At 42.7% G+C, this 26,346-nt stretch overlaps 2 protein-coding genes across 5 annotated transcripts in view; both read right to left on the reverse strand.

Annotated features, from left to right (window-relative positions):
* LOC120062239 (transmembrane anterior posterior transformation protein 1 homolog) overlaps nt 1–6,998 on the reverse strand; it is a 40,609-nt gene extending 33,611 nt beyond the window's left edge. Inside the window, exons 1-2 of the mRNA XM_039012060.1 lie at nt 6,788–6,998; nt 4,254–4,384 (exon numbers count right to left, since the gene is read on the reverse strand). Coding sequence (XP_038867988.1) covers nt 4,254–4,384; nt 6,788–6,980 — 324 coding nt within the window. The 5' untranslated portion in view covers nt 6,981–6,998. The remainder of the gene's footprint in view (nt 1–4,253; nt 4,385–6,787) is intronic.
* Nucleotides 6,999–9,153: 2,155 nt separating this feature from the next.
* Nucleotides 9,154–26,346, reverse strand: part of LOC120062240 (LIM domain-binding protein 2) — an 88,010-nt gene continuing 70,817 nt past the window's right edge. Inside the window, exons 7-9 of one of the 4 annotated variants that reach the window (XM_039012062.1) lie at nt 24,132–24,185; nt 23,213–23,343; nt 9,154–11,684 (exon numbers count right to left, since the gene is read on the reverse strand). In XM_039012062.1, the coding sequence (XP_038867990.1) occupies nt 11,454–11,684; nt 23,213–23,343; nt 24,132–24,185 (416 nt within the window). In that variant the 3' untranslated portion in view covers nt 9,154–11,453. Of the gene's footprint in view, nt 11,685–23,206; nt 23,344–24,131; nt 24,186–26,346 lie in introns of all 4 variants that reach the window. The other 3 variants (XM_039012061.1, XM_039012064.1, XM_039012063.1) reach the window with 3 other exon arrangements.

Genomic DNA, 26,346 nt, shown 5'->3' on the forward strand with positions numbered 1-26,346 from the left:
ATATTCATTGCAAATTGGCCTTGCTTCAGTGTGTAGGGCGCAGTCCATCATGCGGATACAGTGCAGCGGAGATGGGCTCCGTATTTCGCACCTTACCTACCACTTCAAAAGCACTCAGTGGTCTCGGAGTCTCTGCGTGTTAACTTTGTTTATTGCGGTAGTGTGATATAACTCCCCTAGCTACACAATGAGATAGCCAGCCTGACAGCTTAGTGGAGTCTGCCACTAGCGCAGTCAGTGTAGTCAGCTCAGCTATCCCCATTGATCGGTGTCTGTGCCTCAATCTAGGATGGGCAAAACTAAACATGGCAGTGTTCGCCTTACCAATCTCACTGAAATAAAGACCTCCTCCAATTTGTCATTATTGAAAGAGATTGTGATATCTCACATCTCAAAATAGGGCTACTTAATGTTAGATCCCTCACTTCCAAGGCAGTTATAGTCAATGAACTAATCACCGATCATAATCTTGATGTGATTGGCATGACTGAAACATGGCTTAAGCCTGATGAATTTGCTGTGTTAAATGAGGCCTGTCCTCCTGGTTACACTAGTGACCATATCCCCGTGCATCCCGCAAAGGCAGAGGTGTTGCTAACATTTACGATAAATTTCAATTTACAAAAAAAACAACTTGCGTTTTCATCTTTTGAGCTTCTAGTCATGAAATCTATGCAGGCTACTCAATCACTTTTTATAGCAACTGTTTACAGGCCTCCTGGGCCGTATACAGCGTTCCTCACTGAGTTCCCTGAATTCCTATCGGATCTTGTAGTCATTCTAATTTTTGGTGACTTTAATATTCACATGGAAAAGTCCACAGACCCACTCCAAAAGACTTTCGGAGCAATCATCGACTGTGGGTTTTCTCCAACATGTCTCCGGACTCACTGCCACAGTCATACTCTGGACCTAGTTTTGTCCCGTGGAATAAATGTTGTGGCTCTTAATGTTTTTCCTCATAATCCTGGACTATCGGACCACCATTTTATTGCGTTTGCAATCGCAACAAATAATCTGCTCAGACCCCAACCAAGGATCATCAAAAGTCGTGCTATAAATTCTCGGACAACGCAAAGATTCCGAGATGCCCATCCATCCACCTACCCAAGGATGTCAGATTACAAAAATGAGTTAACCACCTAACTGAGGAACTCAATTTAACCTTGCGTAATACCCTAGACACAATCGCCACCCCTAAAAACAAAAAATATTTGTCATAAGAAACTAGCTCCCTGGTATACAGAAAATACCTGAGCCCTGAAGCAAGCTTCCAGAAAATTGGAACGGAAATGGCGTTACATCAAACTGGAAGTCTTCCGACTAGCTTGGAAAGACAGTACCGTACAGTATCGAAGAGCCCTCACTGCCACTCGATCATCCTATTTTTCCAACTTAATTGAGGAAAATAAGAAAAATCCAAAATGTATTTTTGATACTGTCGCAAAGCTAACTAAAAAGCAGCATTCCCCAAGAGAAGATGGCTTTCACTTCAGCAGTGATAAATTCATGAAATTCATGAACGAAAAGATCATGATCATTAGAAAGAAAATTACGGACTCCTCTTTAAATCAGAGTATTTCTATAAAGCTCAATTGTCCTGAGTCTGCACAACACTGCCAGGACCTAGGATCATGGGAGACACTCAAGTTTTTTAATCCTATATACCTTGACACGTTGATGAAAATAGTCATGGCCTCTAAACCTTCAAGCTGCATACTGGACCCTATTCCAACTAAACTACTGAAAGAGCTACTTCCTGTGCTTGGCCCTCCTATGTTGAACATAATAAACGGCTCCCTGTCCACCGGATGTGTACCAAACTCACTAAAAGTGGCAGTAATAACGCCTCTTGAAAAAGCCAACCCGTGACACAGAAAATATATTTTTTAAACGATCGGCCTATATTGAATCTCCCATTCCTCTAAAAACATTTTGAAAAAGCTGTTGCGCAGCAACTCACTGCCTTCCTGAAGACAAACAATGTATACAAAACACTTCAGTCTGGTTTTAGACCCCATCATAGTACTGAGACTACACCCGGTAAATGATTCGAAAACTTAATGTTAACTTTCACTGCTATGCGGACGACACACAGCTGTACATTTCGATGAAACATGGTGAAGCCCCAAAATTGCCCTTCCTGGAAGCCTGTGTTTCAGACATAAAGGAGCTGGATAGCGGCACATTTTCTACTTTTAAACTCGGACAAAACAGAGATGCTAGTTCTAGGTCCCAAGAAACAAAGAGATCCTCTGTTGAATCTGATAATTAATCTTGATGGTTGTACAGTTGTCTCAAATAAAACTGAAGGACCTCGGCGTTACTCTGGACCCAGATATCTCTTTTGACGAACATATCAAGACTGTTTCAAGGACAGCTTTTTTACATCTACGTAACATTGCAAAAATCTATAACTTTCTGTCCAAAAATGCAGAAAAATTAATCCATGCTTTTGTCGCTTCTAGATTAGACTACTGCAATGCTCTACTTTCCGGCTACCCGGTTAAAGCACTAAATAAACTTCAGTTAGTGCTAAACATGGCTGCTAGAATCTTCACTAGAACCAAACAATTTGATCATATTACTCCAGTGTTAGCCTCTCTACACTGGCTTCCTGTTAGGCTAGGGCTGATTTCAAGGTTTTACTGCTAACCTACAAAGCATTACATGGGCTTGCTCCTACCCATCTTTCCGATTTGGTCCTGGCGTAGACGCTGCCGTACAGTAAAAGTGGTCAAAGTGGTCACAGGCCTCCTTACTGTCCCTAGAATTTCTTAACAACAGCTGGAGGCAGGGCTTTCTCCAATAGAGCTCCATTTTTATGGAATGTTCTGCCTATCCATGTGAAAGACGCAGACTCGGTCTCGACCATTCAATCTTTATTGAAGACTCACCTCTTCAGTAGGTCCTATGATTGAGTGTAGTCTGCCCCAGGAGTGTGAAGGTGAACGGAAAGGCAATGGAGCAACGAACCACCCTTGCTGTCTCTGCCTGGCCGGTTCTCCTCTCTCCACTGGGATTCTCTGCCTCAAACCCTATTACGGGGGCTGAGTCACTGGCTAACTGGTGCTCTTCCATACCGTCCCTAGGAGGGGTGCGTCTCTTGAGTGGCGTGAGTCACTGACGTGATCAACCTGTCTGGGTTGGCGCCCCCCTCGGGTTCGTGCCGTGGGGGAGATCTTCATGGGATGTACTCGGCCTTGTCTCAGGATAATAAGTTGGTGGTTGAAGATATCCCTCTAGTGGTGTGGGGGCTAGCTTTGGCAAAGTGGGTGGGGTTATACCTTGCCTGTTTGGCCCTGTCTGGGGGGTTTCGTCAGACAGGGCCACAGTGTCTTCCGACCCCTCTAGTCTCAGCCTCCAGTATTTATGCTGCAATAGTTTGTGTCGGGGGGCTAGGGTCAGTCTGTTATATCTGGAGTATTTCTGTGTGAATTTAAGTCTCTCGCTCTCTCTCTCAGGACTTGATTCCCTGGGACCATGCCTCAGGACTACCTGGCCTGATGACCACTTGCTGTCCCCTGTCCACCTGGTCGTACTGCTGCTCCAGTTTCAACTGTTCTGCCTGCGGCTATGAAACCCTGACCTTTTCACCGGACGTGCTACCTTGTCCCAGACCTGCTGTTTTCAACTCTCTAGAGACAGTAGGTGCGATAGAGATACTCTGAATGATCGGCTATGAAAAGCCAATTGACAATTACTCCTGAGGTGCTGACCTGTTGCACCCTCTACAACCACTGTGATTATTCTTATTATTATCTGACCCTACTGGTCATCTATTAACATCTGTTATAATCTCCACCCCTCATAGCCTAGTTCCTCTCTAGGTTTCTTCCTAGGTTCCGGCCTTTCTAGGGAGTTTTCCTAGCCACCGTGCTTCTACACCTGCATTTCTTGCTGTTTGTGGTTTTAGGCTGGGTTTCTGTACAGCACTTTGTGACATCGGCTGATGTAAGAAGGGCTTTATAAATACATTTGATTGATATAAGCAGAATTCAATATAATTCATATGCAAGAACCCACCAAAATTGTTCCCCCTCACCGATTTCAACTGCCCCCTTAGTCACTTTATCCTGGCGCCGGTTCTGTCTGGTTGGCTTGGTAATTAATATTGACCAAATTAGTCATTTCTACCCTCTTTCGCATCAAATATGCATGCTGCTGAGACAAGTAAAATTGTAAACATTCATGGTGACAGTGCTTCAAACAACAGTGTGAAAAAAAGTCAAGGGGGTCTCTACTGTACCTACCTTTTCCAGTTCTCTGGGAATGCGCATGCATGTGTACACTCGCTCTCTGCGCTCGGTGTATTTTGCTTCGTTGTGCTCCAGGAAGTAGCCACGGGTCAGCTCAGCACACATGAAGCGAGCCAGCGACGGATCTGGAATAACATGATGACAACACTTAGCGCTATGTTACAACAAGGCTATTGTCGCTCCAGTTTGCATTACAGTATTTTGGTAAGATAGCTGTGTGTACGCATGGTTATCAACATAATGGCCAAAATACACAGTACCAGTCAAAAGTTTGGACACACCTACTCATTCAAGGGTTTTTCTTTATTTTTTACATTGTAGCATAATAGTGAAGACATCAAAACTATGAAATAACACATATGGAATCATGTAGTAACCAATATATATTTTATATTCTTCAAAAGTAGCCACCCTTTGCCTTGATGACAGCTTTGCACTCTTGGCCTTTCTCAACCAGCTTCACCTGGAATGCTATTCCAAAAGTCTTGAAGGAGTTCCCACATATGCTGAGCACTTGTTGGCTGCTTTTCCTTCACTCTGCAGTCCAACTCAACCTAAACCATCTCAATTGGGTTGAGGTCAGGTGATTCTGGAGGCCAGGTCATCTGATGCAGCACCTCATCACTCTCCTTCTTGGTCAAATAGCCCTTACACAGCCTCTGCGGCAGAGGTAACTCTGGGTCTTCCATTCCTGTAGCGGTCCTCATGAGAGCCAGTATCATCATAGCGCTTGATGGTTTTTGCGACTGCTCTTAAAATAAACTTTCAAAGTTCGGATTGACTGACCTTTATGTCTTAAAGTAATGATGGACTGTCTTTTCTCTTTGCTTATTTTAGCTGTTCTTGCCATAATATGGACTTGGTCTTTTACTAAATTGGGCTATCTTTTGTATACCACCCCTACCTTGTCACAACACAACTGATTGGCTCAAACGCAATAAGAAGGAAATACATTCCACAAATTAACTTAACAAGGCACACCTGTTTATTGAAATGCATTCCAGGTGACTACCTCAAGAAGCTGGTTGAGAGAATGACATCAGCTTTGAAGAATCTCAAATATATTTTGATTTGTTTAACACTTTTTTGCTTATGACATGATTTCATTTTATAGTTTTGATGTCTTCACTATTATTCTACAATGCGGAAAATAGTAAAAATAAAGATTAATCCTGGAATGAGTTGGTGTGTCCAAAGTTGACTAGTACTGTGTGTGTGCCAACTGTGGGAAGCTCGACACAGAAAACAAAATATGTCCTAAAAAATAAGCATAATGTAGCCAAATCAGTATTCATATAAGAACAGAGCCAACTGAATTAAAATGCCACTTTATCCCTCATGCTTATCTAACATACTTGCTAAGGCTTTCGGTATGAGGAAAACTGAGCTACAGTGGCAGTCTCATTAATTACCATTCCACTTAGGAAGTTATGAAGTAAAGTACACAGCCTACTGGTATGCTGCACTTTTAAATAACATAATACTTATGTCATGCAATAAAATGCAAATGAATTACTTAAAAATCATACAATGTGATTTTCTGGATTTTTGTTTTAGATTCCGTCTCTCTGTACCTATGATAAAAATTACAGACCTCTACATGCTTTGTAAGTAGGAAAACCTGCAAAATCGGCAGTGTTTCAAATACTTGTTCTCCCCACTGTATGTATGTATGTATGTATGTATGTATGTATGTATGTATGTATGTATTTGACAGGTTCTCACAATTTCCAACAGAAATAACAGTCTATTTTGACTGATAGTGCGATGATGACCTGATTTCACTACTTTTTGTAACAGCTCGGCGTAATTGTTACAGTACTGTATGCATACAAACTAAGCGCTCTCCGCCCATAAGCTAGAGCAGAAGGCAGCAAGCTAGACTTTATCTTCTTTGACACACATTGGCATGACAGGTAACGTTAGCATTAACATTAAACCGTGCTAAGCAAATAGCGTAGCTAACTAATGTTACTGTAGTTCACTATATTGTCATTGATCCCAACATCAGTGACTGTTGCCCCCTCCACGTAGGCTAGACGTCTCCTGCCTTGGCTAGGTGCGGTTCGTGACATCACGTGTACGCGAATTACCGGGAATTAAAACGTTGAAGGAATTAGTAGACACATTTAAAATATTTGTAATGATCAGTTAGTTAGAATATATTATCACATGCTACTAATACAAAAGGTGAGAAAGACTTACTGAAAGCGAAGTATTTTTTATTTTTTTTTACAAACAAACAACTCGCAAGACAACACGGTTAAAATTGACAGCTCGAAAATCCAATGACATGCTTTGGTTGGTTGTGCATTCAGTCGGGACAGCCCCAATGACTGTGGGCCAGCCCAAAGATAGCTAAATAATAGAAAAATTGTTGAGCCTCTATGACATGTATTTTACAATGATTTTCATGCAATCGTCAGCTTCCAAAGCATTATTTCTAGACATATAGAGAGGGCGGTTTATCAGATAAAATGATCGTTAAAGACACCGTTTAAACCTGCGCGCGAGCCAGGGAAACCCACCTGAGTTATCACGTTCACGTTGCTCCCGTCTGACAGCATTTATATCGTAAAAGCCCAATGTTTCCGCCAGATCTGGAGTTTTACCGATTTCCCTCGACCTTGGTATATCATCCCATGGCCGTTTCTCCTTCTTCTTGTCCTTATTTTCGGTTTCTTTTTCATCTGACGGCACAGTCCCCAACAAGTCCGCCATCTTCAATTTGCAGCCGCGTTGATAGCAACGTTCATGGACCAACCATAGAGATAGATAGAGGACTCAACTTTATACATGTGCCTTTAAAGCGTTTGTGATAGCATGGGCAGCACCATTGAGGCTACAACCCATACTGATCCCCACCAAATCGGCGAGTTGACTACTTTGACTACTTTAAAATGGTGGAAGCCCTCAATGGCACTGCTAATGCAACAATAGCCCTTTGGCCACTAGAGGCCTCTATCATTCTCTATGGGACCAACACAACTGTCATCACATTGTCGCCAAGGAGTTGATACTTAAAATAAACAAACATACACTACATACACTGCTCGTCGAACATCTCATTCCAAAATCATGGGAATTTATATGGAGTTAGTCCCCCTTTGCTGCTATAATAGCCTCCACTCTTCTGGGAAGGCTTCCCACTAGATGTTGGAACATTGATGCAGGGACTTACTTCCATTCAGCCACAAGAGCATTAGTGAGCTTGGGCACTGATGTTGGGCGAATAGGCCTGGCTCATAGTCGGCGTTCCAATTCACCCCAAAGGTGTTCAATGGAGTTAAGGTAAGTGCTCTGTGCAGGCCAGTCAAGTTCTTCCACACCGATCTCGACAAACCAATTCTCTATGGACCTCGCTTTGTGCACGGGGGCATTGTCATGCTGAAACAAGAAAGGGCCTTCCCCAAACGGTTGCCACAACGTTTGAAGCACAGAATCGTCTAGAATGTATGCTATAGTGTTAAGATTTCCCTTCACTTGAACTAAGGGGCTTAGCCTGAACCATGAAAAACTGCCCTATATCATTATTCCTCCTCCGCCAAAATTTACAGTTGGCACTATACATTCAGGCAGGTAGCGTTCTCTTGGCATCCGCCAAACACAGAGTCGTCCTGCCAGATGGTGTGCGTGATTCATCACTCCAGAGATCACGTTTCCACTGCTCCAGAGTCCAATGGCGGCGAGCTTTACACCACTCCAGCCGACACTTGGCATTGCTTGTGTGCGGCTGCTCGGCCATGAAACCCATTTCATGAAGCCCCCGACGAATGTTGCTTCCAGAGGCAGAAGTCGGTAGTGAGTGTTGCAAACGAGGACAGACGATTTTTACGCGCTACGCACTTCAGCACTTGGCGGTCCCGTTCTGTGAGATTGTGTGGCCTACCACTTCGCGGCTGAGCTGTTGTTGCTCCTAGACATTTTCACTTCACAATAACAGCACTTACAGTTGCCCGGGGCAACTTTAGCAGGGCAGAAATGTGACTTCTTGGAAAGGTGGCATCCTATGACGGTGCCATGTTGAAAGTCACAGCTCTTCAGTAAGGCCATTATAATGTTTGTCTATGGAGATTGCATGGCTGTGTGCTCGATTTTTATACACTTGTCATCAACGGGTGTGGCTGAAATAGCCGAATCCACTAATTTGAAGGGTGTATTAATATTGATCAAACAAACATTATCAACACCGATTGTTGACACAACAATCCACCACAGATATGTACACAAGGTATGGGATTTGTATTTCATCTGACATCAATTAAATGTCTTTTCTTAGCCAAAAGACTTATCACATAATCATAGACTTTTGCAAAGAAATAAGGTGATAATTTCAATCAAATGTCAATTAATTTCATCCCAATATAACATCAATGTGAATAATAATAATGTGAATGATACATAAAATATTTGGATGTAATTCTTCTAATTGGATATTCAGATGTCCTTTCAATACCGCAAGATGATGTCAAAGATCCATCCAAATATTTCACACTTGATATCCTGCTGCTGCTTCCCTGCGTTTAGGAGCCTGATACCTGAATGATTCATTGCTGACTAAAATCCTGTTCAAAGAGAAACAATTGGATCTATACATCTTAAATGCGCAATTGGTCTATTGATGAACCTGTTGACCCCCTGACCCTAAATAACGCATCATATTGATCAAGAAACTAAGAAGTGGTGGCTGGCAGCCAATTTGTCATATTGGGAATACATAAGCACACAGCACAGTTATGCTGTAGTAACAGCATTTCAAATTGGCTACCTATTGCTAGACAAGAGGACAGGCAGACTAGAATAAAGGTATAGGAAAACAGATTGAGAAACAGACAAGCAAGGGCAGTTAATGCACAGTAATCCATACACAATGTCTGCAATAACCCAATCGGACCAATCTGCAAGCACAGTTTATTGGCACACATAATGGCAAAGCATATATACCAGACATCAGATATGACACAAAACATCTCTGCGATATAATGTACAAATTGTGCAGAGTTCTAATAATACCAGGTTCAGACAGCTTCAGAAATGTGTTAGCTTCCTTACAAATGCACAAATAAATACACAAAAGATCTTATAATAAAGACATCCACAGTTGTCTTCTTGTCATTTTGAAACAAAATCCAACATGAGGAGAGGAATTCAAGGAAGAATAGTCAATTAAAGAACAACTGGTAACACAAAAACAGGGGTTTTCAAACTGCAATTCTGTAGGGCCTTGAGTATGCTGTTTTTTCTGGATTTGCGGCTAATAATGAATGTATTTTTTAATCTCTACAATGAATCAATTTAGGAAATGTTCAAATGTTAACAATTTTAAACATTTCTAAAACAATATAGTTTAATATCTGATCTGTGCACTAATTCATTGACTGGATATAAACATGTCAAAATGATCAATGAGCTTCTTATAGCTGCAAAAATCTGTCGGACAGACAACAGAATCCAAAAGGCCCTATAGAAATGTGAAACTAATGCAAATAAAAAAAGAGAGTGCGCAACAGCTGCCATGTACAAAATGGTTTCAAAATGGTGGCTAATCTTAAATGAATAAAGTTGTGTCACACCTCTATGTACAGAGCTATAAACCTTGTAACAGTGTTCCCAAATGGATGACCCCCCCCCCCCCCCAAAATGGCTGACCAACTCAAAAAAGTACATATATCAAACAAAAAAAGTTAAATCATGCAGGAAAAAGCTTTAAAGGCCCATTGCAGTCAAAAATGTGATGTGCCTGTGTTTTATATATATTTCCACACTATGAGGTTGGAATAATACTGTGAAATTGAGAATATTATGATGATTCCCTTTTTGTGTAAAAGCTGTTAGAACAAAATCTTGCTTGAGGAATTGCTTTTTGCTAAGAAGCTAATTTTGTTTCTTTTTGACATTTTAATTAAAAACAATCACAATGAGGTACTTAATTGTTACCCAGAAATGATTTGATATTGAGATGAAAACGACTGCATTAGAACTTTAATATCAGTTTGGAATAGGTCAGTCATTAAAGGGAAAGAACAAAGACAAATTCCAAAATAAGAAAAAAAACATTAATGCATTGGTGTACGTCAGCAAAGTTTACATACTGATTGGCAACGCACAAATCTGATTGCAAAGTATTTTGGGGAGAAGCAAAAGAACACCAATAGACTACAAACACGATCGAACAGGTTTGCGTGAAATAACAATCGACGACGACTGCTGTAATTCTGGAAAGGAAATCCTGGAACACGAGTATCCCACTTGAAGCTGTCCATAGTGGTGAAACAGAGTCACTTTCCTTTTCATTGGAAATCGGAAAAAACAAAAACAAAAACAACGTAAACAAACCAACAGCCAAATGAATTTCCAATAAAGATGAAAATGCTCAAGACGACGACGTCTCGGCCGTGGTGGATGCAGTTTTGGTGGCTGAGTAAAACCTTGCCGGTTCGTTCTCATTGAGGCTGATGCTCTTAAAAGAGACATTTTGTTTTAGATGTTATGTTTTGACTTCTACTGTCAACTGTCCCAGAGGGGTCGCAACCTGCAGATCAAAGGTCAAAAGGGCAACAACCACAGAATCCCACTACAGTTAAAGCTCAAGGACTGAGAAGGTGTCCATGAAGAAGAATTCAGATGAAGACACTGGCCTTGTGTCATTCCCAGAGCAATCCCAACTTCCCTAACACTGGGAATTCCCAACAAATCCAAACAAAGGAATTCTAGGAAAAGTTGAAAAAAGAAAACCCACTATTGTTTTATGTCATCATTGCAATGCATACAACCTGTATGCATTTAGATGGAAAAGTAGTCTTTATCGTATGGATATTGCTGTGCAATGTCAGTCAGTTCTCTGTCTCAGTCTCTCTTCAGGATGTTACAGTGAAGTCGGAGAAGAATTGTTCTGGTATTTGGTGGAGATGATTGACCATGATGAGTGATAGTGACACCGTTGACCATGACGTGGAAACATTTGCCAACGGGGTTCAATTCAGTACGATTTGAGGTTTTGGAGGGCGCTGCCCTAGTGGGCCAAATAGGTACAGTTTTTCAAATAGATATTTTCCCTCTGTGTTTTACTGTGAGGACAACATGGTCTCATTAGAATATGTCCAAAAGAGTGACATTTAACCATTGGAGTTAAATGTCACCCAATTGTACATATGAGAGTTGGGGCACTGACTGTGCTCTTGGTATCCGTGTGTTTTACTGTGACGACTGCGGCGCTGTGCTCTCGGCCTTGCTGTCCTGGTTGTTGGGCGGCTTGCTGCCCCACGGGCTGTTATTGCCGAGCGCGGGCGAGCCGTTGAAGTCATCCTCGTCGTCCAATCCGTTGGTGGCATCGTACTGCGTGTTCTCCAGACGCGTGATTAGACGCTCGTCCTCGTCCCCAAACTCCCCGCCCATCAGGGTGGGCTCGCCCACCACCATTACGTCCTGGAAGGGAAATGAGAGAGGTCAAAGGTTAATGTCAGGTTAAAGGTCAGACATTTAAAGATACACATTGTTGCATGTGTGAGACGTATGGAATTCTGAGAGATGATATGTGATATATCGAATTGATTATACACTGCTCAAAAAAATAAAGGGAACACTTAAACAACACAATGTAACTCCAAGTCAATCACACTTCTGTGAAATCAAACTGTCCACTTAGGAAGCAACACTGATTGACAATAAATTTCACATGCTGTTGTGCAAATGGAATAGACAAAAGGTGGAAATTATAGGCAATTATCAAGACACCCCCAATAAAGGAGTGTTTCTGCAGGTGGTGACCACAGACCACTTCTCAGTTCCTATGCTTCCTGGCTGATGTTTTGGTCACTTTTGAATGCTGGCGGTGCTTTCACTCTAGTGGTAGCATGAGACGGAGTCTACAACCCACACAAGTGGCTCAAGTAGTGCAGCTCATCCAGGATGGCACATCAATGCGAGCTGTGGCAAGAAGGTTTGCTGTGTCTGTCAGCGTAGTGTCCAGAGCATGGAGGCGCTACCAGGAGACAGGCCAGTACATCAGGAGACGTGGAGGAGGCCGTAGGAGGGCAACAACCCAGCAGCAGGACCGCTACCTCCGCCTTTGTGCAAGGAGGAGCACTGCCAGAGCCCTGCAAAATGACCTCCAGCAGGCCACAAATGTGCATGTGTCAGCATATGGTCTCACAAGGGGTCTGAGGATCTCATCTCGGTACCTAATGGCAGTCAGGCTACCTCTGGCGAGCACATGGAGGGCTGTGCGGCCCCACAAAGAAATGCCACCCCACACCATGACTGACCCACCGCCAAACCGGTCATGCTGGAGGATGTTGCAGGCAGCAGAACGTTCTCCACGGCGTCTCCAGACTCTGTCACGTCTGTCACATGTGCTCATGTGCTCAGTGTGAACCTGCTTTCATCTGTGAAGAGCACAGGGCGCCAGTGGCAAATTTGCCAATCCTGGTGTTCTCTGGCAAATGCCAAATGTCCTGCACGGTGTTGGGCTGTAAGCACAACCCCCACCTGTGGACGTCGGGCCCTCATACCACCCTCATGGAGTCTGTTTCTGACCGTTTGAGCAGACACATGCACATTTGTGGCCTGCTGGAGGTCATTTTGCAGGGCTCTGGCAGTGCTCCTCCTTGCACAAAGGCGGAGGTAGCGGTCCTGCTGCTGGGTTGTTGCCCTCCTACGGCCTCCTCCACGTCTCCTGATGTACTGGCCTGTCTCCTGGTAGCGCCTCCATGCCCTGGACACTACGCTGACAGACACAGCAAAACTTCTTGCCACAGCTCGCATTGATGTGCCATCCTGGATGAGCTGCACTACCTGAGCCACTTGTGTGGGTTGTAGACTCCGTCTCATGCTACCACTAGAGTGAAAGCACTGCCAGCATTCAAAAGTGACCAAAACATCAGCCAGGAAGCATAGGAACTGAGAAGTGGTCTGTGGTCACCACCTGCAGAAACACTCCTTTATTGGGGGTGTCTTGATAATTGCCTATAATTTCCACCTTTTGTCTATTCCATTTGCACAACAGCATGTGAAATTTATTGTCAATCAGTGTTGCTTCCTAAGTGGACAGTTTGATTTCACAGAAGTGTGATTGACTTGGAGTTACATTGTGTTGTTTAAGTGTTCCCTTTATTTTTTTGAGCAGTGTATATTGATTATACTATATTGATCATATACATTTTATGGTGTGATCTGCATGTTATACTAACTCTAAATCTTTGTCACAAATCATGTCGATAACTACATGAAATGTACAGGTAACTGCCAAAATAAAGGAAACACCAACATAAAGTGTCTTAATAGGGCTTTGGGCCAACACGAGCCAGAACAGCTTAAATGCACCTTGGCATAGATTCTACAAGTGTCTGGAACTCTAAATCAAATAAAATTTTATTGGTCACATACACATGGTTAGCAGATTTTAATACGAGTGTAGCGAAATACTTGTAATGACAGTACAGTAATATCTAGCAAGTAATCTAACAATTCCCCAACAACTACCTAATACACACAAATCTAAAGGGGTGAATGAGAATATGTACATATAAGTATATGGATGAGCGATGGCCGAGCGGTATTGGTAAGGTGCAAAAGATGGTATAAAATACAGAAGTCAGAAGTTTACATACGCCTTAGCCAAATACATTTAAATTCAGTTTTTCACAATTACTGACATTTAATCCCTGTAAAAAATTCCCTGTCTTAAGACAGTTAGGATCACCACTTTATTTTAAGAATGTGAAATGTTAGAATAATAGTAGAGAGAATGATTTATTTAAGCTTTTATTTCTTTCATCACACTCCCAGTGGGTCAGAAGTTTACATACACTCATTTAGTACTTGGTAGCATTGCCTTGAAATTGTTTAACTTGGGTCAAACGTTTCGGGGTAGCCTTCCACAACCGTCCTACAATAAGTTGGGTGAATTTTGGCCCAATCCTCCTGACAGAGCTTGTGTAACTGAATCAAGTTTGTAGGCCTCCATGCTCGCACAAGCTTTTTCAGTTCTGCCCACAAATTTTCTATAGGATTAAGGTCAGGGCTTTGTGATGGCCACTCCAATACCTTGACTTTGTTGTCCTTAAGCCATATTGCCACAACTTTGGATGTATGCTTGGGGTCATTGTCCATTTGGAAGACCCATTTGCGACCAAGCTTTAACTTCCTGACTGATGTTTTTAGATGTTGCTTCAATATATCCACATAATTTTACATCCACATGATGCCATCTATTTTGTGAAGTGCACCTGTCCCTCCTGCAGCAAAGCACCCCCACAACATGATGCTGCCACCCCCGTGCTTCACGGTTGGGATGGTGTTCTTCGGCTTGCAAGCATCCCCCTTTTTCCTCCAAACATAACGATGGTCATTATGGCCAAACAGTTCTATTTTTGTTTCATCAGACCAGAGGACATTTCTCCAAAAAGTACGATCTTTGTCCCCATGTGCAGTTGCAAACCGTAGTCTGGCTTTTCTATGGCGGTTTTGGAGCAGTGGCTTCTTCCTTGCTGAGCGGCCTTTCAGGTTATGTTGATATAGGACTCGTTTTACTGTGGATAGAGATACTTTTGTACCTGTTTCCTCCAGCATCTTCTCAAGGTCCTTCGCTGTTGTTCTGGGATTGATTTGCACTTTTCGCACCAAAGTACGGTCATCTCTAGGAGACAGAATGCGTCTCCTTCCTGAGCGGTATGACGACTGCGTGGTCCCATGGTGTTTATACTTGCGTACTATTGTTTGTACAGATGAACGTGGTACCTTCAGGCGTTTGGAAATTGCTCCCAAGAATGAACCAGACTTGTGGAGGTCTACAATTGTTTTTCTGAGGTCTTAGCTGATTTCTTTTGATTTTCCCGTGATGTCAAGCAAAGAGGCACTTTGAAGGTAGGCCTTGAAATACATCCGCAGGTACACCTCCAATTGACTCAAATGATGTCAATTAGCCTATCAGAAGCTTCTAAAGCCATAACATAATTTTCTGGAATTTTCCAAGCTCTTTAAAGGCACATTCAACTTAGTGTATGTAAACTTCTGAACCACTGGAATTTTGATACAGTGAATTATAACTGAAATAATCTGTCTGTAAACAATTGTTGGAAAAATGACTTGTGTCATGCACAAAGTAGATGTCCTAACCTACTTGCCAAAACTATAGTTTGTTACCAAGAAATTTGTGGAGTGGTTTAAAAACGAGTTTTAATTACTCCAACCTAAGTGTATGTAAACTTCCGTCTTCAACTGTACATGTGATATGAGTAATGTAAGATATGTTAACGTTATTAAAGTGGCATTATTTAAAGTGGCATTGTTTAAAGTGACTAGTGATCCATTTATTAAAGTGGCCAATTATTGGGTCTCAATGTAGGCAGCAGCCTATCTGAGTTAGTGATTGCTGTTAAGCAGTGTGATGGCCTTGAGATAGAAGCTGTTTTTCAATCTCTCGGTCCCAGCTTTGATGCACCTGTACTGGCCTCGCCTTCTGGATGGTAGCGGTGTGAACAGGCAGTGGCTCGGGTGGTTGTTGTCCTTGATTATCTTTTTGGCCTTCCTGTGACATCGGGTGCTGTAGGTGTCATGGAGGGCAGGTAGTTTGCCCCTAGTGATGCGTTGTGCAGACCGCACCACCCTCTGGAGAGCCTTGCGGTTGCCATACCAGGCTGTGATGCAGCCCGACAGGATGCTCTCGATTGTGCATCTGTAAAAGTTTGTCAGGGTTTTGTTGCGCCTTCTTCACCACACTGTCTGTGTGGGTGGACCATTTCAGTTTGTCTGTGATGTGTACGCCGAGGAACTTAAAACTTTCCACCTTCTCCACTGCTATCCCTTCAATGTGGAAAGGGGGGTGCTCCCTCTGCTGTTTCCTGAAGTCCACGATCATCTCCTTTGTTTTGTTGACGTTGAGTGAGAGGTTGTTTTCCTGACACCACACTCCGACTGCCCTCACCTCCTCTCTGTAGGCTGTCTTGCCGTTGTTGGTAATCAAGCCCACTACTGTTGTGTCGTCTGCAAACTTGATGATTGAGTTGTAGGCGTGCATTGCCACGCAGTCGTGGGTGAACAGGGAGTACAGGAGAGGGCTGAGCACGCACCCTTGTGGGGCCCCAGTGTTGAGGGTCAGCGAAGTGGAGATGTTGTTTCCTACTTTCACTACCTGGGGGCGGACTCTCAGAAAGTCCAAGACACAATTGCACATGACGGGGTTGAGACCCAGGGCCTCCAGCTTGATGATGAGCTTGGAGGGTACTACGGTGTTGAATGCTGAGCTGTAGTCAATGAACAGCATTCTTACATAGGTATTATTTTTGTCCAGATGGGGATAGGGCAGTGTGCAGTGTGATGGCGATTGCATCATCAGTGGACCTGTTGGGGCAGTATGCAAACTGAAGTGGGTCTAGGGTGGCCGATAAGTTGGAGGTGATATGATCCTTGACTAGTCTCTCAAAGCACTTTATGATGACAGAAGTGAGTGCTCTTGGGTACAGGAACAATGGTGGCCATCTTGAAGCATGTGGGGACAACAGACTGGTATAGGGAGGGATTGAATATGTCCATAAACACACCAGCCAGCTGGTCTGCGCATGCTCTGAGGACGTGGCTAGGGATGCTGCCTGGGCCAGCAGCCTTGCGAGGGTTAACACATTTAAATGTTTTACTCACGTCAGCCTCTGAGAAGGAGAGGGGGGCAGTCCTTGTTAGCGAGCCTCGACGGTGGCACTGTATTATCCTCAAAGCGGGCAAAGAGTCTGGAACGGGTGACGTGGCTGGTTTTCTTTTTGTAGTCTGTGATTTCCTGTAAACCCTGCCAGATATGTTTCGTGTCTGAGCCGTTGAATTACGACTCCACCTTGCCCCTGTACCGGCATTTTGCTTGTTTGATTGCCTTGCGGAGAGAATAACTACACTGTTTATATTCAGACATATTTCCAGACCTCTTTCCATGGTTTAATGCGGTGGTTCGCGCTTTCAGTTTTGCACGAATGCCTCCATCCATCCACGGTTTCTGGTTAATGTAGGTTTTAATAGTCACAGTGGGTACAACATCTCCAATGCGCTTCTTTATAAACTCACTCACCGTGTCAGTGTTTAGGTCGATTGAACATATTCCAAGACGGTAGAAGCAAGATGGCGTCATGGTCGGATTTGCCGAAGGGAGGGCGGGGGAGTTCTTTGTATGCATCGCGGAAGTTAGAGTAGTGGTGGTCGAGAGTATTACCCCTGCGTGTAGTGCAATCAATATGCTGATAGAATTTAGGTAGCCTTGTTCTCAAATTTGCTTTGTTAAAATCCCCAGCAACAATAAATGTAGCCTCAGGATATAGGATTTCCAGTTTACATAGAGTCCAGTGAACTTCCTTGAGGACCGACTTGGTGTCTGCTTGAAGAGGGATGTACACAGCTGTGACTATAACTGACGAGAATTCTCTTGTTAGGTAAAATGGCCGGCATTTGATTGTAAGGAATTCTAGGTCGGCTGATCAGAAGGACTTGAGTTCCTGTATGTTGTTATGATTACACCATGAGTCGTTAATCATAAAGCATACACCCCCGCCCTTCCTCTTCCCAGAGAGGTGTTTATCTCTGTCGGCGCGATTCATGGAGAAGCCCGATGGCTGAACCGATTCCGACAACATATCCCGAGAGAGCCATGTTTCCGTGAAACAGAGAATGTTACAATCTCTGATGAGAGAAAAAAAAAAGAGATTTGGAAGGCAACCCTTACTTTCGTCTACCTTGTTGTCAAGAGACTGGACATTGGCGAGTAGTATACTTGGGAGCGGTGGGCAATGTGCACGTCTACGTAGCCTGACCAGGAGGCCGCTCCATCTGTCCCTTCTGAGGCGCCGTTGTTTTGGATCAGCTACTGGGATTAGATCCATTGTCCTGGGTGGTGGTCTGAAGAGAGGATCCGCTTCGGGAAAGTCATATTCCTGGTCGTAATGTTGGTAAGTTGATGTTGTTCTTATATCCAATATTTCTTCCCGGCCCTATGTAATAAGACTTAAGATTTTCTGGGGTAGCAATGTAAGAAATAATACATAAAAAAACAAAATACTGCATAGTTTCCTAAGAACTCGAAGCGAGGCGACCATCTCTGTCAGTGCCATTTTGCATCTTCTATTGGGGGGATGCAACATCCTTCTTTCACAAGAAATTTAATCATTTGGTGTTTTGTTGATGTTGCTGGAAAACGCTGTCTTAAGCGCCACTCCAGAATCTCCCATAAGTGTTCAATTGGGTCAAGATCTGGTGACTGAGACGGCCATGGCATATGGTTTACATCGTTTTCATGCTCATCAAACCATTCAGTGACCACTTCTTCCCTGTGGATGGGAACATTGTCATCCTATTGGGGCATAGCCATGGTAGCCAAAATAATGTCCTGCCCAGAGTTTTTATACATGACCCTAAGCATGATGGGATGTTAGTCACTTAAAGGTGCACTATGCAGAAATCGCTCAGGGATTTCCTGTTTGCTAAAATTCTAATAGATTGACAAATTTCTGTTTATGTGACAAAACAAGCAAGTGTAGTGTAGAAAGAATCATTGTACCATCTAAACCGCTGTGAAACATCTTGTCCATAACCAAAATTAGTGTATTTTCAGCTGTTGAAGCTGATGTACAAAACCCGAAAGTAAAAGACGCAAAAACGAAACTTAAGAACGGGAAGCATAGAAATAGTGCACATAGAAGAGATCCACCGCTTCTTAGACATGCTTTCAATGAGAATGACACACCTATAACTCACATTTCTATGTGAATTTGGTCTGGTTGCCCACAAAAGTTACATATTGCAGCTTTAAGGCTTTCTGTGTTCCTGCTTGTTGCTGAATAATTTGTGTCTCTATGCATGATATTCCACCCAAAGCAATTAAGGGTCAAAAGGGCCCTAAAGTGGTCAAAAGCTAAAACACTAGAGGACATTGAGGCTCATCAAGACCCGTAGCCTTCACAAGTAGCCTACCCCTGAGTTTCTAATTCTAACCCAGAATGGAGGCGTGGGTTCAGATCTTACTTTTGACACCATATGTTGGTAAGGCGACGAGACACCATTCTATTATAGCTACAAGAACATCTTTACTAAGGCTGTGATTCAATTCATTGTGCAGCGCGCTAGACAGCTGGCCATGCAGATTTTAAAGGCATTTAGCGAAGATCGCATTCACGGTAAACGCTGCAGATGTCGGCTCAATTGGAAGTTATCTTTAAATGTAAAGTGCTACAACACAAATTGAACGCTGATCCGATTGAATCCCAACCTAGAATAAAACCTGTATAGAGCATTATGCTACAACCCATAAGCTGCCCATGCTATCACAGTCTTCTGTGGCAAGTGAGTCCTCTATCCATTTCTATGACAACTACTCATGAGCTTCTAACCCGTCTAATTTATAAGCTGGTGTGCTTCAACTGCTGAAGATGTGTGTGTGTGTTGCTTCACCAAAGGGGTAAAGCCCGGAGAATTACCCTTGGCTGTGTGTTTACCTTGTTTTGACACAACCCCCTGCCGCTCCTGCAATAACAATTGGTGCATGGGGGGAATTTTCAGGAGTGTGTGTATGGCTGGTGTGAATGGCGAAGCACCGTGAAACCGGTGAACCCGCATGTACAGGGTCGACCCCGCTCTGAGCACTCTTTAGAAATGAAACCCCCCCCCACTGATGAAGTGGAATATCCTCCCCTTCCCGCCCCTCGCAGACCAATCAATAGTAATCATGTAGGACATATTTAAAGGAGATGACCCCTTGTGTTGAGGTCACAGATGAAAACATAGGGAGATGTGTTCTTTGGATGATTCTTTATTTGGAATGTGAAGGAATTGGGTGATGCTAACTCTCTATTTTGATATGTACAGGTCTAAAAATAAGTAACAGTATTTAGGAGATGCAATTCAGTACTTCAAGCAATATTAGATTATTGATTACCGGTAGTTATAAATATGTGATCAAATGGACTATGTTAGGACGGTGTTGGTTGTTCCATGAAGGCTGAGTTGTATATCTCATCTCCCCCTGGTCGGCTAAAGCTTCTCTCTCCTCAGCAGCCCACAACCTCCTGCTGCATCTCGGAAGGCAGCCGCACAGTTAAATGGAGCACATGCTTCACTGCCCATGTGTGTCGACGCGGCGTGGCATGGGAGCTCTCGCTCCCCTCCTCTGATGCGCACGCACACACACAAACACCGACACACACATACACACACATAACTGCACCAAAGAGGCTCCGTATGGGGTGGGGGGTAGTTTGTTTATCCGAGACGCAACACAAGCCTCTTTTCAAAAACTTCTCTCAAAACCCCCCTAGCGACCGCCACTACGCCTTAAATCGTGCTAATTAATTTAGGTGAGCTTTTTGACTAAATTACAATATCCACACAGATTTTTTTCATTTGTATAGCTAATTAAGTCATTAGCTCCAAACATGCTGATTGCCAACAAGCCTTGAATTCACCATCTGTTCCTGTGAAGTTGGCTGTCAACCTACCTCTGCTCTGCCCCCCCACCAATGACAACAGCTGGTAGTCAGACTGGGGATGGGGGGAGTGTTAATTGTGATCTAATTAATAACGTTTTATATACTCATCTCATTACTTTTCGCGTTAGCTAGCCCTGAATGGAGCAATGGGCTGTTAAGACAGCTAATAATGCTCATTGTCTGATTGTCAGTTACTTTATTAGCATCCTTTTTGAGGGATCAGACAACCCCCTTGGTCCCCTACTCCTTCTGTGTTTGCAGGTCTGAAGGAACTGGACAGGTGTAAGCAATATGGTGGATGCTCCCCTATGCCCATTGAAGGGCTGGGCCTTCAGCATAAGCCTATCTAGTCCCTTAACTACGGGATTGGTGTTCCCCCCCACGGGACAGTTGAGCTAACTTAGGCTAATGCGATTAGCATGAGGTTGTAAGTTACAAGAACATTTCCCAGGACATAGACATATCTGATATGGGCAGAAAGCTTAAATTCTTGTTAATCGAACTGCACTGTCCAATTTACAGTAGCTATTACAGTGAAATAATACCATGCTATTGTTTGAGGAGAGTGCATAGTTATGAACTTGAAAATGTATTAATAAACCAATTAGGCATATTTGGGCAGTATTGATACAACATTTTGAATAGTAATGCAATGGTTCATTGAATCAGTCTAAAACTTTGCACGTACACTGATGCCATCTAGTGGCCAAAATCGAAATGATGCCTAACCTGGAATAGTACATTGTGACCTTTCTCTTGCATTTCAAAGATTATGAAAAATATATATTTTACCAGATCTAATATGTTATATTCTCCTACATTAATTTCACATTTCCAAAAACTTCAAAGTGTTTCCTTTCAAATGGTATCAAAAATATGCATGTCATTGCTTCAGGTCCTGAGCTACAGGCAGTTAGATTTGGGTATGTCATTTTATGTGAAAATGTATAAAAAGGGTTAGATCCTTAAGAGGTTTTTAAGATCTGCAAACACAGAATGTGTAGGTAAGGGCTCAGGATTATTTTCAGGGGTATATTCCTTGAGGTGAAATGTTCAGAGGGATGCATATAGCAATTCATCAAATAAAGCTAACACACAATCATATCTGTTTTACGCAATCCATTTCTATCTGAATGTTCCAAAATAATCCATCAGCAAACACATAGTAGCACTCTGCATGGTTTTCAATGTCATTTCAGCCTAGCAACCAGTAGAGGTCACTGTTGAACAACACAACAACCCACTCCCCCTCACTTCCCTATGCCCCCCCCATTCACCCCCTCCCTCCCTTTCCTCGCCAGGGTCCACTTCTTATTGTCATTGGGCTCACGTAGGGCCTGTGCTCAGCCAACGAACGAACAACTTCTCAGACAAAGCTAGCTGGCGTGCAACATATGTAACCAGCATGTTTCCGCTGCTGCTCTTAAAGACGCGTGTCAACGTTAGCCATAGGAAGTGTGTGTTTCAGGATTGGGGAGTAGGGAGAGAGGGGTGTATACAGATATGTGATAATGAGAGATGGCGCAGAGCCAAACAGAAATCCACCGAGAAAACAATTGTGTGTGTGGCTGCGCATGTTTGTGTATGTGTGGTTGTCCGAGTGATTGAGTAAGAGATAGAAGGGGAGGGGCTGTGAAAGAGAGTGAGAGGGAGTTAGAGTTGGAGAAGGTGGGCGTCTATGTGTGTGTGAGAAAGAGCGAAAGAAGAAGAGAGAACGAGAGTGAGAGGCAGATCCAGAAAGAGCAAGAGAGAGGGGGAGCTTGAGTTGGAGAGGGTGTGTGTCTACGTGAGTGTGTGTGAGAGAGAGAGAGAGAGAAAATATATACATAGAGAAAGAAAGAGAAAGAGAGAGAAAAAAGAGAGATGCATTGTGGATTGAAAGCATGACCTGCAAAGCACCGTGTGGAACAACCCAACCCAAAACAAAGAGAGTTCACAGTTCCCCAGTCTCCCTGCCCCCCTCCCTCCTAAAAACACCCCCAGCCAGAGGGACTACAGTACTAAACGGTCAGTATGACTCCTTACAGTCCATACATACTGTACGTCTAGCAAACCCAGTGAGTGATAATGAGAGAGTACTATAGCCTGTGCAAACAACTGAAGCGTAATAGCACTTTATACCCCGGAGCGATGTGAAGCGTGAGGTGCAACACTCAGTGGTTTAAGTAGGTGTTTAACCTCAAACTGTGTCGAGTGGCCCCGTTCTATTGACATGTCGAGGAAGCAAATGTGGGATAGACTAGAGCCATGGAGCGCCGGTTGATAAAGAAATCCCCAGAGCAGAGGGTGTAAATGAAGCAACAAAGATAATTCTCGATTCCAGATGAATACTTAAATAAACATATTATGATGGTAGATTGATAGTCCTATAAATGAATTGTTGCGTTTCAGTACATGTCTTCCTGCCTGTGCATCTATAGTACTTGTGTATAAGGGTGGTATGTGGTGTATAGGGGTGTAAGAGAGGGCCAAACCGGTAGAGCTGATGCTTACAGGTACCTGACTGGAGAGGCTGAAGTTGCTGGCAGGGCTTCTCTTCTTACTGTTGGCATTGCCCACGCTGCTGTTGGCGCTGCTGGCAGAGTTCTTCCTTTTCCTCCTCTTCGTCGTTGTCTGTCTCGTTGGCTCAGCTTTGGCACGACCAGCAAAGGAAACAAGAGCCATGGCGGACAACATAATGCATATACCAAGGTAGGGCTAACACATAAAGAACACACGATGTATACACACATGTGTATATAGACATGCACACACACCTATGCAAGCATCCACAGACAGACAGACAGACAGACTCAAGCACACACACACAATACGCACAATACGCAACAAGTCAAAAATGATCCATGCTTTGTTAACATCAGAGGTGAAACCAAAAGGCGTTAACATCTCCCAAGACATGCACTAGTAAGAAAGAACCCCTGTTTCATTTGCATAATTGCTCAACAATAGACCGTGCTGCTTGACTTAGTGTGAATGCCGTAATGACCTTGGTGTTGTACAGTTCTCGATAGCCTCTCTACATTAAAATGACTCTACTGGGATAGATAACATCACCTTTTATCCTACTGTATCTACAGTATATCTGTAGTTGTACAGGCTTCTGTAGCCATTTATATCTTTGTTTTGCTGTGAGTTGCCTTTGTGAGTCGGATTGTATGTTTGTGTGCATCATCACATGAAGTAGTGATGCACAGTGTGGTGTTTAAGCAAACAATTTCCAAGTGGTGTAGAATGAAAAATATGACATGCAGTCATCAAATTTCGTCTTCGTGTTTCCGAACAGGTGTTGAGCATTCATGAGGAAAACACAAACACAAAGTACACGACAATGTATTTCATGGCATTCCGTTCAGAGAGAATAGAATGCAGCTCCCCTAGACTGCTTCTATTGAAAACTATACGAAGACAGAAAAGGTACCTTTTTTGTGATTTGTGGGGAATATTTCCGTTTTGAAGTTCTGTGGGTGTCCAGCTAAAACCGGAGCCAAAATTAGTTTTGTTTTATTGAAGTGATTAATTATTTTATGTAATTAAATGCCAGACAGAGAGAGAAAGAGAGAAATGAAAACAGAGAGAATGAAGGAGAAAAAAAGTACATTCCCTGCAACAAAGATATTGCCTAAACATTATTACTGTAGAAGACTTGCAATTATGAAAAGTCATTTTTTTATGAGCTAGACATTTAATGAATAAATTAATAAAATATGCAATTAAAAAGCATGTATATCCTTGATCATTCATCTTGTGTAAAGTATTGAAATAGGTTAAGTAGAGATCTTAACAGTACTTATATCTCCAAAATATTGTTTCTGAAAAACATAATTTATTAATACATTTATTTAGCCATTTTCACCAAGTGTTTGTAAGATAATGTTATTCCTCTGAATCTCGTTTATATATATATATATATATATATATACAGTATATATATAATCTGTGCTCTTCAAAAAGATGTCTGAAAATGAAATACATTTTTAGAGGTTCTTATACTAATCACACCAAGGGAGATGCTTTAGTATTCAAAGGCAACCAGCAACATACACTGAGTGGACAAAACATTAAGAACACCTGCTCTTTCCATTACATAGACTGACCAGGTGAATCCAGGTCACTTATTAAATTCACTTCAATCAGTGTAGATGAAGACAGGTTAAAGATGGATTTTTAAGCCTTGAGACAGTTGAGACATGGATTGTGTGAATGGGCAAGATAAAATATTTAAGTGCCTTTGAACGGGGTATGGTAGTAAGTGCCAGGCGCACCGATTTGCATCAAGAACTGCAACGCTACTGGGTTTTTCACGCTCAACAGTTTCCTGTGTATATCAATAATGGTTAACCATCCAAAGGACATCCAGCCAACTTGAAACAACTGTGGGAAGCATTGGAGTCAACATGGGCCAGCATCCCTGTGGAACGCTTTCAACACCTTGTAGTTCAATGCCCCGGCGAATTTAGGCTGTTCTGAGGGCAAAAGGGGGGGGGGGGGGGGGGGGGGGGGTGCGCAAATCAATATTAGGAAGGTGTTCTTAAATGATACACTAAGTATACAAAACATTATCTGAGTAGATAACATAACTGAGGAGCATACACACATTTTTTTATAAAAACAATCATGTCTGCAACTAGAACCAAATCAAATTCTCTATTACTACTACATTTGAATGTTTATGGTTGTCACGAGAAACTATCAAAATGAAGTCTATTACCAATTCCCATCCACTACTTTGACAAACCTGGGTACAGGAACATGAAATCCTTTTCTGGCATCACAACTGTTTACTTTTATGTTGAACAAAAAACGCACTAAAACTCAAATCCATTTCCACAAAAATACTTATCAGCGCATAAATGCATCTGTGCTTCCTTCCTCGCTAAAACAGAACCATTTTCCTGGTCCGAGAAGAATTGGAGGAAAGATGAAAAACTTGACTAATGAGGAAACTACAATTACAGTAGACCGGCATTGTTCAGTTTGGTTTCGTTTAAAAACACAGCTGGACGGTCGAGCTGTAGTGGCACACGAATAATGTATGACCAGCAAAACTGATCCAAGATCTGTTTCAAATTACAAAAGCTACAATTTTAATAACCTGGCTATACAACCAATACAATGTTAAGTATAAAGTCCACTAGTCTGGAAACCAGCAATGAGTCAAGGCAACATGTAACACATACAGTGCCTTCGGAAAGTATTCAGACCCATTGCCTTTTTCCACATTTTGTTACATTACAGCCTTATTCTAAAATTGATTTTTTTAAATCCCCAGCAGTCTACACACAATGCTCCATAATGACAAAGCAAAAGCAAGTTTTGCAAATGTATTAAAAATAAAAAACAGAAATAACTTATTTACATAAGTATTCAGACCCTTTGCTATGACACTCTAAATTGAGCTCAGGTGCATCCTGTTTCCATTGATCATCCATGAGATGTTTATACAACTTGATTTGAGTCCACCTGTGGTAAATTCAATTGATTGGAAATTATTTGGAAAGGCACACACCTGTCTATGTAAGGTCCCACAGTTGACAGTGCATTCTAGAGATAAACCAAGCCATGATGTCGAAGAAATTGTCCATAGAGCGCCGAGATAGGAATGTGTCGCGGCACAGATCTGGGGAAGGGTACCA

The sequence above is a fragment of the Salvelinus namaycush genome, chromosome 17 (genome assembly GCF_016432855.1).
Source record: "Salvelinus namaycush isolate Seneca chromosome 17, SaNama_1.0, whole genome shotgun sequence".
NCBI lineage: Eukaryota > Metazoa > Chordata > Actinopteri > Salmoniformes > Salmonidae > Salvelinus > Salvelinus namaycush.